Source organism: Triticum aestivum, chromosome 7D (assembly GCF_018294505.1).
Source record: "Triticum aestivum cultivar Chinese Spring chromosome 7D, IWGSC CS RefSeq v2.1, whole genome shotgun sequence".
Classification (NCBI taxonomy): Eukaryota; Viridiplantae; Streptophyta; class Magnoliopsida; order Poales; family Poaceae; genus Triticum; species Triticum aestivum.
In genome coordinates this window covers 7,115,039-7,129,890 of record NC_057814.1, presented here as the reverse complement: position 1 = coordinate 7,129,890, position 14,852 = coordinate 7,115,039, and the positions used below count along the sequence as shown (strand labels likewise).

Genomic DNA, 14,852 nt, shown 5'->3' with positions numbered 1-14,852 from the left:
TTTCTGTCACTGACAGCGGGCCCTACACCAAGCTGGCGCGTCGCAGGCGTGTACAACACCGTATGTGCACCGTTAAGCCAAGTTCTTAAACCATTTATAGTTCTAGCATTAAAGTGAACTTTTGTGCCAAATTTTATCACTAGTAGTGTAATTGACTCTGCATGCGACATAAAGTTAAGGACGAAACTTTTTACACTTCGTTTTTTTACACAATACAAAATACAAATGCCTCGACTACTCGATCTGCTGCTTATCGAGTTGCAGCACCGTAGACCCATGACCGAAAACACCACCGGGTCATGTGCTTATACAATTGCATCAAGCCCCGGCCGGGGTAACAGTTTAACTATAAGATACAAAACATACTCAATACCATCAACGTACAAGGTAAGTCTCTAACCCGTACTCCCTTGCCACACCCGCTGTCTTCTTGTTACTTGTACATGTCCTCACGTCCAGCACCCCCGAGTTTTCCATGAACCCTGCGACTATCTTCATATCTGGATCGGGGAATGCCACAAGTTTATTATGTAACCTAATATATATATCATGACGTAGCCACAAGTACGTCAGGAAGAAGACGAATCCTTGAGGAGGGCGATCGCGCGGCACACATCCACCATGGTGGGTCGCGCCGGCGGTGAGTGCTGAGTGCACGCGATCCCAAGGTCCATCAGCTCGATGACGACGTTGTTCGCTTGTGCCACCGACAACATCGCGTCCGTGGCCGCCAACCATGGTCGTGCGATGATGGCGGTGAGGTCATGAGGGTGGTGCCGCCTCACCCAGCCATGCAACGTGAGCCCCTCTTGGAAGAGCACATCGGTCGGGCGCTTCCCGGTGATCATCTCTAGTAGCATTACGCCGAAGCTGTACACGTCGCCTTCTGTCGAAGGGTGGCCTCCGAGTCCGTACTCTGAAACCACGCAACAAGAACACCATGATGAAAATGTTAAGAGAAGAACGTCACATGCATTTACACTACGGTTGTGTTGTAAATTACCTGGTGCGATGTAGCCCACGGAGCCTTGCAACAATCCGGCAGTGGAGTTGCAGGGGTCAGCAGAGCCTGTGTTGTCGTCGTCCCCCATGTCCTTGACCAGCCGCGCGATGCCGAAGTCGGCCACGACGGCCATCATGTCGTCATCTAGGAGCACGTTGCTGGGCTTAAGGTCGCAGTGTACGACGCGGACGGGTGCGTAGTGATGCAGGTAGGTGAGCCCCTCGGCTATGTCGCCGGCGATGGCAACCAGCCATGCGAGGTCCATGCCACGTCCGGGGCCGCCGTCACGCGGGTAGAGGTGGCTCTCGAGGCTACCATTTGTCATCAGCGGGAGCACGATGGCGTGGAAGTCCGGCTGGGTGCACGTGGTGACCACGCGCACCAGGTTCCTGTGCCGCGTCCGCCTCAGCACACCGCACTCCCGCTTGAAGCTCCGGGAGACCTCGCCGCCTCCGTTCTTTGGGTCGAGCACCTTGACGGCGACACGCGTGCCGTCACGGAGCGTCCCCTCGTACACGCGCCCGAACCGCCCCCCGCCGATCAGCCTCGACTGCTCGAACCCGCCAGTCGCCTCGTAGAGCTCCCGTTGAGAGATCCTCGGGTAGTCCCCCCTCGTGTTGGGTTCGCATGGTAGCAGCGGTGAGCGCCGCCTGTCTCGTCCCACGGCGCGGCACACGGCCAGCCCAATGATTGCCATCGTGAAGCTCGCGACTATGCCGACGACGAGCAACACCACTTGCCGGTTATGGAGCAAGTTGCGCTTCGCGCCGCTGCACCTTGACAACCCAGGCGTCATCGACGCTGTCCCCGCACACAGTCTGTCATTGCCGAGGAACGCGTCCGCCCGAAACCCTGCAAAGGCCCCGCCGCTCGGCACCTCGCCCGAGAAGTCGTTGTATGAAAAGTTAACACGCACCAGCGACGCCACCTTCTCCAAGGATTGAGGGAGGGTCCCCGTGAGGCCATTGCAGGACACATCGAGGTACTTGAGCTCGATGCAGCTGCCGAGCTGTGACGGGATTGTGCCGGAGAGCTTGTTTGAGGACAGGTTAAGCAATTGCAGCCTAACCATCTCGCCCAGGGTCACGGGGATCGCGCCAGACAGCAGGTTGCCGGCAAGGTTGAGGTTGAGCAGTCCGCTCAGCCTAGACAAGCCAGCTGGGATCTGGCCTTGCAACATGTTGTAGGAGAGGTCAAGATTTTGCATCATCACACACTGCACTATGCTCGGAGGAATGGCGCCGGTGAGCCGGTTCTGCGAAAAATTGACGTGCCCGAGCCATGGGATCATGCCTAGGGACGACGGGATATCACCGGAGAGCAGGTTGTTTGAGAGGTGCAGCCACTCGAGCTGCCGCATGTTGGTGATGCCCTGTGGGATGGAGCCGTTGAGGAGGTTATGGGAGAGGTTGAGGGAGCTGAGGTTGGTGAGGTTGGAGATGTTCGCCGGGATCGGACCAAAGATTCTATTAAGTTGAAGGTGGAGCTGCATGAGGCCGGGAGAGAGGCGACCAATGACAGGTGGGATCGTGCCGGCAATGTTATTCCTAGCGATGCTGAGCTCCTTTAGGCCGGTGCAGTTGGTAAGTGAGGCGAAGAACGGCTCAAGGTTGGTATTGTTCCGCGAGTTCGCGAGGAAGTTGGACGATAGGTACAAATACTCGAGGCTCCTCATGCCGCTGAACATGTCATCCGACGGCAGCTCGCCGGTGAGGAAGTTCGTCTGTAGTAGCAGCCATTGGAGCTTCGTCGAGTTTGACAGCGAGCGGGGGATGCTGCCATTGAGTTTGTTGGACCACAACACAAGGGACTTCAGCTCGGGGAGTGGGCAATCCGCTCGGATGGGGATCTCGCCGTCTAGAAAGTTGGACGACATATCAATGTAGTTCAAGGCAGAGAGGTTGCAGAAGATAGCAGACGGGATATGCCCGGAGAGGTTGTTGTCGCCGAGATTGAGGTATAACAAGTGCTGAATACGCGAGAGCTCCACCGGAATCGATCCCTCCAACTGGTTTCTGTTGAGGCTGAGTTGCGTCAGCCGAGAAAGTTTCCCGAGCTCCTGCGGCACCACCCCGGAGAGGACGTTCTCGGAGAGATCGAGGATGCTGAGTCTCGAGAGGTTGCCGAGCTCCGGTGCGACCATCCCGGTGAGCGTGTTCGACGACACGTCTAGAAACTTGAGGCGGGATAGGTTGCCGAGCTCCGGAGGGACCGCCCGGGTGAGCATGTTCGACGACATGTTGAGAAACTTTAGGCGGGAGAGGTTGCCAAGCTCCGGCGGAACCGTCCCGGTGAGCGTGTTCGAGGACACGTCCAGAAACTTAAGGTAGGAGAGGTTGCCGAGCTCCGGCGGGACGCTTCCAGTGAAGTGGTTGCCAGAGAGGTTGAGCGTCCTGAGGTGGGAGAGGTTGCCAAGCGCGAACGAGACCTTGCCAGAGAGCTCTTGTTCACTTAGTATTAACTTGACAACATGATGCTCCGTGTCGCAAGCGACACCGGTCCAGTTGCATACGTCCGGCGAACCCCAGCCAGCGAGCGCTCCCTTGGGGTCGCCGGACACGCCGGCCTTGAAGACTAAAAGCACGGAGCGGTCATCCTCTTCCCCGACGAGAGCCGGGCTTGCGGTGTGGAGGGAGAGGAGAAATGTGAAGATGAGGACCGTGATTGGTCTGGCGGCCATGGCCATGAGAGCCCGCGCCGGGTAGCTTGGAGCTGGTGCTCGATCTCGGAATCAGATCGGAGCTAAGCAAAATGGGTTGGTGATGGTGAGTGCAAGGTTTGCTGCACAGCGCGGGTAGGGTTTTATAAAGGTTGGTGATCGAGCGCCGTGCCTAACTAATTAGGGTTTGGATACGATCTGCATGCATGGCTGTGGGGCCGGCCTGGTGGTTTGGATACGGTCTCACGGGATATCTAATCCACGGATGAGACTAATTAGCGTACAAAAATGCTACAATTAGCGTCTCAACGGCTAATCATGCATGCATGTATGTGTATGCCTGCGTGCAAGGTTTTCCTTTGGGTTATCACTTCATGGTGATTCCATGGATATATGTAAGCTTAAACTCTACTCCCCTTCCCCCAAAATATAGGATTTTCTTATGGCCTTCTACGTATGACTTTGACTACGTACAAGTCTTATGGGGATAGACTTGACTTATCAATGATATTCAGTATCTAAGAACTAACCCTGGTTAGTGATTAGATGGTTAGGAGGACAGTGGTATTCCTAGCATATTAGGGTTTTAATTCTAGTGCTCACATAATTTCTGGATTCATTTCAGGATCTCCAGCGATGCGCGTTCGGTGGAAGAAGAAGTTCTCAAGCTCTCGTAGGTGCTTGTAGGGGTAGGGTCTGTGTGTGTGTTCATAGAAATAAGTGTATGCGCGCATATATGAGCGCATGTGTCTATACTGTGTTCTATAAAAAATGATATTCGGTATCTTACCGATGTTTATGCTTTCCTTTGAGATACGCAAAGGGGTAATGAAAAGATTGGATTATTGTTGATCCAGATTTTTCTGGCAACGTGATGTAAAGGAAAAAAGTAAAAAGTAACGAGCTAAGTGGGATAGATATCGAGGACCTCGAAATTAAGAATACCTACTACTTCCTTTGTTTTTATTTACTTTGCATATTAGCTTTGTCTCGAGTCAAACTTTGCAAACGTTAACCTAGTTTATACGAAAAAAATATTACATCCACAATATCAAATCAATACCATTAAAATCATCATTGAATATATTTACATACCATGTATAGTATTTGTTACTGTGAAAGTTTAGATTATTTTCTAAAAACTTGGCCAAATGTTTATAAAGTTTGACTCTTAAGTCAAAGCTAATATGCGGGTAAGTAAAAATGGAGGGAGTAAATGGTTGTTTAAGATGCTTAATGATGGGTAGGGAGGGGGAGTGTTTGGCAGGAGTTGCTTTGTAACAAATACCTCAAACCAAAAATTGTGTCCTAGGTGACGCAAAGCTGATAGATTCACTTTTTGGAAAGGCTTTTTCGAGGCGGATTTCTTTAGACGAGGTTCATTCTCGGTTGGTAATGGCTTTCAGACGAGATTATAGGAGGACACATGGCTAGTTGATGCGCCTCTTGGCATTAGTATCCAAGTCTTCACAATATTGTGTAGCGCAAAGATATTTCTATAGCTTCGGTACTACAAGTGAGCCCCTTGAATACCGAGTTTTGAAGGCTGTTCACTAGGTATAAGTGGACGACTTGGTTATATTTAGTTCGTAGATTAATGTCGATCGATTTGTATCAAGAACATGATGTGTTTCTCTGGTGTTTTCTTCGTCAAATCCATGTATGTTGACCTCATCAATGATGCTTCAGTTTTCGCAAGCAATATATTTGAAAGATCAATATGCTGATAATAATTCCTTGTATGCTGACATCATCAACGCCGATCTAGTTTGTCGCAAGCAATACATTTGGAAGATCAAAATGCCATTAAAAACAAGATTTCCATGTGGTACTTGGACAGAAATGTGGTTCTCAGAAAATATAATCTAGGCAAACGGGGATGGAGGGCTCCAAGAAGTGTGAGCTTTTGTGATAATAAGGAGGAAATCGCTCAACACTTATTTTTGACATGTCCTTTTACCACCATACTCTGGCCTACCGTCCATGTGGCCTATAATTCACAAGCTTCAACAAGTATACCAAATTTGTTTGAAAACTGATTGACCGGGGTTGCGCTTTAGTTTGGGCCATTTGGAATTGCCGGGCTGATTATTATTTTTAACATGTCAAAACTTCCAACAAAAATTGCAATTATCCTTGGAGCTACCAGGTGGATCCATATGTGGTGTTCCCTGCATCGTGTGGAGGCCATTGCATTTTGGTGTAGCCAATAAGAGATGGTTGCTTGGCTTATGTTCAACCGGCTTGGATGATGGTCCTGTAGTAGGATTTGTGAATGAGTCATGCAATCCTATTGTAGGCCGATTGTGGCACCACTTGTTTTTTCTTTTATTGCAAGACTGTACGTATGTTTAACTTTGTTTTAATAAGATAGTTGTGTGCATCAACCTATGAAGAGGTTGGGAATATCCCTTTCCCAAGGAAAGAAAAAGTCTAATTAAGATTTGATCGTTAGATCATTATTTGTGTGGTTGGCACTCTACTACCTTTCCCTATCTTAATAACAAGGAGGGAATCATCTTTCGGACGAAAAAGAACATGGGAGAAATCAAATGCATCAGATATGAGTAATCTGATAGCGTTAGTTACCATCACATCAACCTTTGCTTATTGCTTCTCTGCCTGCAACGATCCCCAAAGTACCTTAATATGATGTGTCATGATAGCATGCATGGTCAATATTCCAATGTTGCGTCAGATACCAGGCTCAAAGTTTTTTCTTTCGGTTAAGTTAATGATGCTTGGGTCACAATCTAAGTCTGAACAGATACGCACACAGATCACACTTTGGCATCATCAGGTAGAATTGTACTCCCTCCGTTTAGGTGTGTAAGTCACCTTACGAAAACCAAATAATCCCAAAACACTTAGGCACGGTACATTAGCTCCCTCCTCGTTTCTTGTTTTGTGACATATCAACCAATAAGAGATGTGGGCCGTGCATGCTTTCAATGACTTGAAACTACCAAACATGACATGCAGTGGTTAGTTCATTGCATGCAATGCTATTAATTAGTAAAAAGACATTAAGTTTTCTCGTTTTCCTCTCCGCCTTGGTCACAGCGCACAACGTAAGATGATTTACACACCTAGACGAAGGGAGTACATCTTATGTTAATATTCTGAAGCCCCTTTACTCCTGTACATTCAGGTCAAAATTGAAAAACTCCATAACTTTAGTAAAATGGTTGAGGTAACAATCTTTCTTGAGCAGAACCAGTGTGTGTTGACTGCTTTCTGCTACATATCCTGAATCTTTTTACGACCGCTTTCTGCTACATATCCTGAATCTTTTTACGACCGCTTTCTGGTACATATCCTGGATCTGACTTGTTAAAGCTAGCAAGCGTGTTGATGGTAAAGCCAACCGAATACTCTTTTGTGGTAAAGAGTATTGAAGTTCTTATCAAATCTACAACAACACTAAACAACATTACTGGTCGTGAAAGGAGACGATCAATCAAATCATCAGATGCAACAAACAGTGCCGAGCAAAGTTAATTAACTTGTTTATGTCAATTTGGTCGTGAAAGCACCGAAATAATGACCTGACTCGAGATCCTTTTGCTTTTATCTTTGATGAGTGATGATGGTCGGGCATGGCCGGCTAATGGACTCCAGCATGCATGCTTGCTAAGGGCATGACTGGAGGATTAACAACTCAAAGAATTCACAAGTAGTCGTTAGTAGGCAATCCCCAACCATCAGTAAACTAACTAATGTTCACCCTGTCTAAAAACAATAATTAGTAAACTAATGTTGTATTAACCACCGAGGGGTGAGATGAGAGAACACCAAATGCGCCACGAGGAATTAACACAGGACCGACTAATCAATCGAGCGCGTGCTCTGGTATTCCTTTTTCCCCTCGATTACTTTCTGTGTAGTAGTCATTGGTCAATTCTTTGGGTGTTAATTATTAACACGAGTTGGAAGACAGCTTTGTGGTCGTCGTTGACAACAATCGGTCATGGAAGATGACGTCTGTCGGCCCCATCACATATAGTAGCGTCACGCCGATGAATGCTCTTCAATTCCGTACCCAACACCCGGGGAAATTAGCAGTTTATCACACGATTAATGTAAGATTCATACATAATATATAGTACCATATCGATCATGAACAGTTGCATGCCACGTGACATAAGATGTGTCTATTCTACTTGCGGATACGTGCATATATGCACACTCTTGTATTGTACCACCTCTGTTTTTAACGTAACACGTTTTGGCAGTTCAAAGTAACACGTTTTGGCAGTTCAAATTTGAATTGAACTGCCAAAACGTCTTACATTTAGAAATAAAGGGTGTGTGTATGAATGCATATGCATATGCACGCTTGCATGTGTGTGCACGTCACGTGCTAGGTGCGATGATGTAGCCAACTGAACTTTGCAACAGTCCTGGTGGTGATGGAGCGCAGCAGAATCATCGCTAGTGTTGGTACTGGTTTCGGTATTATAGTAACTACACAGTTCTTTTCTGCTTTACAGGTTTCTTAAAGCTCACCTATGAAAATGTGCAAAGAAGTTAATGGTGAAAACAATGATTCTTCCAACAACAAATCCTTTTGACATGGGCAGTCACATATAGGCATCGTTTTCATGGTAAATGCTTTAATTTTCCTTGGTAAAGCGGTACTTGTGCGACTTGACATGTATACCTTATGGTCAGCGTGTATGATTGGGCTGAATTTTTTTGCTGTTTTTATGGGTACATTCCATGTTTATGATTTTCCTCAAATTTCCTGAATTTCATGGTCTCTCGAAGGACATATATACACATTTCAATTAATTTTGAACTTAGATGATGTTTGTGTAAAAAGAATCAGAGATAGGTTTGCATGTTTTTTTGACAATATAAATTTTCTAAGAAATTTGGCAGTTTCCTCCCAGTCCCCCAAACTCACATGGTGATCTCCCCGTGGTGCGAGAAGATCCCGGGCGGCCATGGAAATCTCCCTCGAGGGGATCAGAGCCCTGGGATACTTTCCCCTTACAACCAAATGAGGCCTAAGCGGGAGATGGTTCTTGCATATGAAGCACAACCCACGATGAAGACAGGTTCGATCTAGGCCGATGCCGCATAGAGCCAGCCGACCAAGCCAATGGTTGAAACCAACCCGAGGATGGTCTCGACCATCCAAAGGTGGTTCCTTAGGAAAATGAAACACATTTTTCTTTAGAAATAACAGAAAACACAAAAATGATGAAGACTATGAGACGTTCTTTTTTTTTTGTTGAGAAACATGTGAGATGTTTCCTACTTGCCCCTTATTGAGGCAAGCTGCCGCCGAATCGCATAGGTAGAGCGATTGGGCCGACCCGTTTAGCTTTTCCAGCTTTCATATTTTTTTTGAACCTTTCGGAGGGGTTGGTTTGGTTCAGTTCTTATTTTGTTTTGTTTTTTTCATGTTGTTTCTTTTCACATGTTTTCTTATTTTTCCTTTACAAAAAACTTTTCTTTTTACAGAATGCTCAGGAATTTCAAGATTGTTGCTTTTTAAGAAAATGTTTGAGTTTTAGGAAATTTAAAAATGTGCATGTTTTATAAAAATGCTTGCTTTTCTAAAAAATACATTTCTCATTATTCAGAAAATTCAAAATTTGTTCATCTTTTCAAAAAATGTGTGCAAAATTGAAAACAGTTTTGTTTTAAAATATGTTCAAATATTTGGAAATAATGTTGCATTTTCAAACAATTGAAAACGTTCATGTTTAAAAAAAATCAGGAAATTGTTCGCTTTTCTATAAATGTTCATTTGAAAAAAATCATGTTTAAAAACAATAGAAGCTTAGATATTTTTCCAAAACTGACTGGAAAACCGCGCGCTACGGTGCTTATGAAAGGAAATGCAAAATAAGGCAGGTGGCTTCATGAGTTGGTGCTTTGATCCCTCTAGACTGGGGAGCTCCTTATTGGCGATTTCAGCGCCGGTCTGTTTCTCTTTCTGGCTCCACTATGCATGATAGTGGGCTCAATCTACTAGGCCCAACTGGTGTTTGAGCGGTTGCGTGACTGTTTCGACTGAGACCTTTTTCCATTGTTTCGTTTGTCTCATTCCCTTCAGCATATTGTTTCCTTCTAATGCTTGTTTTAAAACGTCCATTCTACTTGAAGATGGTAATAAAACTAAGTAGTATATATCCAGTCAAGATAATTTGGAACTCGAATGCATGGTTGACCGTTCGAAAAAAGTTCACCAACATGCGAAAAAGTTTGCGAACGCCGAAAATATTCATGAATTAGAAAAATCATATATTCAAGAAAGTTCATAAATTTGACAATTTCGCAAATTTCAAAAAATGTTCACGAATTTAAAAATAATAATTTATTCAAAAAATTCCACGAATTTAAAAGTTTCGATTTTATTTCATTTTTTTTCAAACGTTTATTTTTTTAGAATAGTTAAGAAACTTGGAAACAGTTCATGAGATTTAGGGAAAAAATGCAGAAAAATTTTATTTTCGAATTTGAAAAAAAGTTTAAGACCTGGGAAAGTCATAATTTGAGAAAAGATACAAAAATGTAAAAAAGTTAACGAATTTGAATTTTTTCACAATAATTTGATTTTTTTGAGTAATTTGAAAAAGATTTCATGAATTTGGGGAAATTCCACAAATTTGCAAAAAATCTAAATTTTTATAAAGTTCATGTATTGGGAAAAATGAAAAATGAAAAAAAGTAAACAAAAAGAGAAAAAAATGGACAAAACCCGAGTGAAATAAGAAAACCGGGAAACCAAAAACACATTAAAAAATGGTTGGGAAGCTTCTGGAAGGTTACCAGGGTAAGACCCATGGATGAAGTTGACAACCCATACCCCTACCCATTCGGATTGGGTGCTCATGGGCGTGTGAACCCATGCGTCAGAGTGCGGACTTGAAGCGAGGGAGTGTGCGCCAGTTGTAGATACCCTGTTTTTGGCGCATAAGGCGCCGAATAGGGTTTGGGCCCAGACTGTGAGGCAAGAGTCTGTCGGAGGAGGCCCATCCACGCAACTGGAGACCCAGTTTCTAGTCGCTGGAGGCCCAGCATGCACGCGTCGCGTCGTTACCGGATCCTGGCCTGGCCGGCCCGCCACGAAGGAAACAAAACGCGCTTCTGCAGGGTCCTCTCCGCAAAATCGCCTTCCTCTTTCCCCGTCGTCTCCACCAACGCCAGTCCAAATCCAAACCCGAAGGAGGAAGAGAGGCTCGCTAGGGTTCCGCCTCCCGCCGGCCGGAGAGAGAGAGAGAGGATGACGACGGCGGCGCGGCCGACGTGGGCGCCGGCGAAGGGCGGGAACGAGCAGGGCGGCACGCGCATCTTCGGGCCCTCCGGGAAGTACTCCTCCCGCGACCTCGCCGCCCACACCTCCCTCAAGCCCAGGTAAATTAAACCCCGCCGTCGATCCCCTTCCGCCCCGCGCTGTGGTACCGAATCCGCGCCCCCGGTGGCTCGAATCGCCCGCCTGGTTAGAGGCCTCGCGCGCACGCCGCCGTTGGAATTTGGGGTTGGGGGAACGAACGGGTTCTAGGGTTCCTCGCCACTGGAGGCCTGGGCTCCGTCCAGATCGGTCTCCGCGTGGTAGAATTGCCGGCGACAATTGGCCATGGATAGCTCCTGCCTCGGCGCAGGCTGGGGGTGGTTGTGTATCGCCAACTCCGTATAGTGGTTTCTTACCCTGCCCCGCTAATCGCTTGGAAATGGACGCAGCGTCTGCTATTCTGTGTGGGGTTGCCGGGGTTTGGTCGTTTTCTGTACAATCTGACAAGTAAAGGCACCACTTGTTTACTGCAACAACGGAATTAACTAACCAATATTTACATACATACTTGGCTTAAGAAAGTCTGGATGCGTGTGGAAACCTGCAAAGGTCAAACAGAATGTAGCCGTTTGCTATGTTGGTAGGTGGTACACAGAACAAAGCACCATTTTAGATGTTTGGAGCTGGGGAGCTTACTTAGCACCAAGTGTTAATGTTCTACAGCACTACCTGAATCATGTCTGCTGCTGCAGCGTATGGAGAATAAATTTAACCACCGTAAGCAAATGGTTCATCATGGTGCATATGTTCCTCATTTGGGGTCTATTACCCGTTAACAAGAACCAAGGACCAAGTGGAATTAAACCAGAATCATGGACACGGTACATGGCTAATATAGGGATGGCTGGCCCTGACCTTGCTCGTTGAACCCTGTGCGATAGAGTGCTAGCGACATATGCCGGTCGCCAGTCCTTACATTAGCGCAGGTTGTGGTTGGTCTTTTGCCAACTATGTAGTCATATTGCATATGTTTTGGGCCTGAATAGGCCATTACAAGTGCAACCGGCTTTTTCTCTGGCAATCTTTGCAAATAGTCTGCTACTTTGGTTCAAGGTTGCCAGGATTAGATTGATTCTGTACAAACCCAGACACTTGTTTACTGCACCAATACTACTAGTTAAGTAACATACTGAACACCCCTGACCTAAATAAGTCAGGTTATGTGGAAAAACCTGGGAATATCAAACAAAATGTAGCCATTTATCACCAGGACAACCAACTATTTGCATTTTGGAGCTGCAGTAACTACTTAGCACCTAGTGTAACTGTAACGAACATAATCACCTGAACTTGTCTGCTGCTGCTGCTGCTGCTGCTGCATCAAGAGAGTAAATCTATGAAAAAATTCCTTAGCATGGTTCATATATTTGGTTCATCATCTGGGTTTATTACCTGTTACATAAACAGAACCTAGAACACCATATATTGCCAAACTATTGCTTCAGCCTTACATGATTGTTTTTAGTTCTTGACACCGAATCCTTAACAAAATGGGCTGGCAGTTCTTTGATGTCTACATACTGACATTCCCGCTTTATGTGCAGAAAAGAGGGACAACAAACTCAAGAGGAGGTACAGAAGAGGAATCTTAGGGATGAACTTGAGGAGCGTGAACGCAAGCACTTCTCATCCAAGGATAAGTCCTATGTTGGTAATACCTCTGGATCCATCTGCTCTTTCTCCCTCATTTGGGCAGATAGTGCTTGCCATATCCTTTCTTCCGTGATTTTTATCTATTGTTGTTTTATTGTATCTGTGGAATTGTAATTGATTAGTTCAACCACTTCTTTCCCGCAGACGAGAGGGACCGGCGAAAAAGTTCAAGCCTGCTCTTAGAAGGTCGGTGACACTACTTTACCAAAGTATTTTTAGTGCCTAGCTTCAAGGCAGCATAATAATTTACTTGGTTCTTCTGGTAATCACAGGTTCAAAACGGGATGAGGATAAGATAGTTCCACGTGAAATTGATGCAGATGACTCTGATGTGGAACTCAAAAGTGATGATGAAAGGTCTGTTTAGTTCTTGCTCAGTAGGTTATTAATCACACCCGTTCAAAATGCTGATGAGACTTCTTTCTGTTACATTATATGGATGGGATCGATACATCTTCTATCTGCATGAATAAATTTTATCCTAAATTGGGGCCGAAACTGTTCACTATGTGTTATCTACCATAAACTTTGGAATTGGGTGATACACATTCTTATGCTGTCTAGCATGCTTTTCATTGCAGTCGGATTATGTTTATGTTTACAGAAAAACATATAGTAAAATAGCAAAAAAGAATAATGCAGCAATTGTCCTGATAGTTTTTGGGACAGAGCTGTTAAGCTGGGCCCACTTTTGTAGTTCAGTTGGTTATCTCAACTTATTTTATGTCTTACTCATCAAATTGAATCTTTTATTCAGCGACGATGATGACGACGACGATGACACTGAGGCACTAATGGCAGAGCTTGAAAGGATTAAAAAAGAAAGAGCTGAGGACAGGCTTAGAAAGGTTTGTTGTTTTCTTCTCTGCATTATCATTTTGAGGCGCTCTTTTTCTTTAGGTTTAGAGAATTAATGTGAAGTCATGTCTGTTTGCTGCAGGAGCGTCAGCAAGCAGAAGAAGAGGCCAAGATGAAGGAGGCTGAGCTGATGCGAGGAAACCCACTGATCAATATGAATAACTCCGGTTCCTTCAATGTGAAGAGAAGGTTAGGACAGTGATGCGTGTATCATATTATGTGCTTCTTTTATGTTTGTTGGCCCTTTTTTTATGAAAGAATGCTGCCATGCTTTATGCCGAGCTTAATCCTGTTCATATATGTGTTTGTCGCAGGTGGGATGATGATGTTGTATTCAAGAACCAGGCTCGTGGAGAGACCAAGACACCGAAACGGTTCATCAACGATACCATCAGAAGTGATTTCCATCGCAAGTTTCTGCATAGGTACATGAAGTGATTTCCACAGTATGCATGCTGAAAGAGCCTGTGATGTTTCTGTATTCTGAAGATCGATTTGTATGACATAACTGTAACAGCCACGTTATCTTAATGTGATATCTTTACCCTGTTCCTAAGAGTAAAGAAAAGAACCCACTGCTTGTGTATTACTGATGCTTCGCTGAGACCTCAGGATGTTTCTACTGGTACATTGACCTGGAAAATATGTATGCTTGTCGTGTACTCAGTTTGTTTGACTGCCCAGCAGTGTCTTGGAAAGTTCATTGAGTGGTTGATACACCAATTTTCTTGTCGGCCTTCTCTTTGGGAAACTGATTTTAGCAACCAAAGTTCCTTCTCTATTTGATTGTTTTCTGGTTTGGCTAGATGGACAGTTAGTGAGAATTTACCCGAGCAAATTGGCAGGTTACCCTTTGCCTCTTTCTCATGGCATTGGAGTCGTTGTACTGCTCAGAGATTTATATCCTGGTTCTCCAATGTTGGCTGGCCACTTTTTTCATGGCTGGTCGGGAGGAGCTAGGGGACATTTATGTTCTCTCCTTGTTTATTTGGTCAGTCAGTTCTGCTTGCATGGTTGCATTTGCTGTATTCTTACTGTTCAGAATCTGCATAGAAGATATCTTGATTTTGTCGATTGATGTTGAGATAATGTTGCTTGTCATCGAATTCGAATGAAGTAGCTTATTTTCCTTTCTATTTCTTCTCTCCTCTACTTTGGATTTATTGTTTATTTGGTCTTTTATGTTGCATGCAAATTGAATTTCTATTTTCTTGCTGGCTCCTTAGGGGGAAATGATCTTACTTAGCCTGCAATTGAAGTTGTGTTTTTGGTTTGTGGTTCTCACTGTTTTATTAATGTCTAATGTCTAATTTGTGATTACTCTAGTAGTAGGGAGAGCTTTAGCCGAGCAAAATGGCAGGTTACCTTAT

At 45.1% G+C, this 14,852-nt stretch overlaps 2 protein-coding genes across 2 annotated transcripts; one reads left to right on the top strand and one right to left on the bottom strand.

The window, feature by feature from the left end:
- Positions 1 to 569: 569 nt before the first annotated feature.
- Positions 570 to 3,683, bottom strand: LOC123166400 (putative leucine-rich repeat receptor-like serine/threonine-protein kinase At2g24130). The gene is made up of 3 exons (XM_044584198.1): positions 1,680 to 3,683; positions 1,004 to 1,475; positions 570 to 916 (listed from the first exon to the last, which is right to left on the bottom strand). Exons 1-3 carry the CDS (start codon positions 3,681 to 3,683, stop codon positions 570 to 572), a joined length of 2,823 nt encoding a protein of 940 aa, XP_044440133.1.
- Positions 3,684 to 10,773: 7,090 nt separating this feature from the next.
- LOC123166187 (protein CWC15 homolog) lies at positions 10,774 to 14,144 on the top strand. Its single transcript, XM_044583956.1, has 7 exons — positions 10,774 to 11,033; positions 12,516 to 12,622; positions 12,769 to 12,810; positions 12,897 to 12,981; positions 13,382 to 13,472; positions 13,565 to 13,671; positions 13,797 to 14,144. Exons 1-7 carry the CDS (start codon positions 10,903 to 10,905, stop codon positions 13,918 to 13,920), a joined length of 687 nt encoding a protein of 228 aa, XP_044439891.1. The 5' UTR covers positions 10,774 to 10,902; the 3' UTR covers positions 13,921 to 14,144.
- The last annotated feature ends 708 nt before the right edge of the window (positions 14,145 to 14,852 follow it).

Bases quoted from the DNA above. Each gene is read 5' to 3' on its own strand.
- LOC123166400 (XM_044584198.1), bottom strand. From the start codon at position 3,683: ATGGCCGCCAGACCAATCACGGTCCTCATCTTCACATTTCTCCTCTCC. The intron at 1,476-1,679 runs GTGTGCCGCGCC...GTCGCCGTCAAG, and splicing joins TGGCAATCATTGGGCTGGCC to GTGCTCGACCCAAAGAACGG. The intron at 917-1,003 runs GTAATTTACAAC...GCGTGGTTTCAG, and splicing joins CGTGGGCTACATCGCACCAG to AGTACGGACTCGGAGGCCAC.
- LOC123166187 (XM_044583956.1), top strand. From the start codon at position 10,903: ATGACGACGGCGGCGCGGCCGACGTGGGCGCCGGCGAAGGGCGGGAAC. The intron at 12,811-12,896 runs GTCGGTGACACT...TGGTAATCACAG, and splicing joins TTCAAGCCTGCTCTTAGAAG to GTTCAAAACGGGATGAGGAT. The intron at 12,982-13,381 runs GTCTGTTTAGTT...TCTTTTATTCAG, and splicing joins CTCAAAAGTGATGATGAAAG to CGACGATGATGACGACGACG.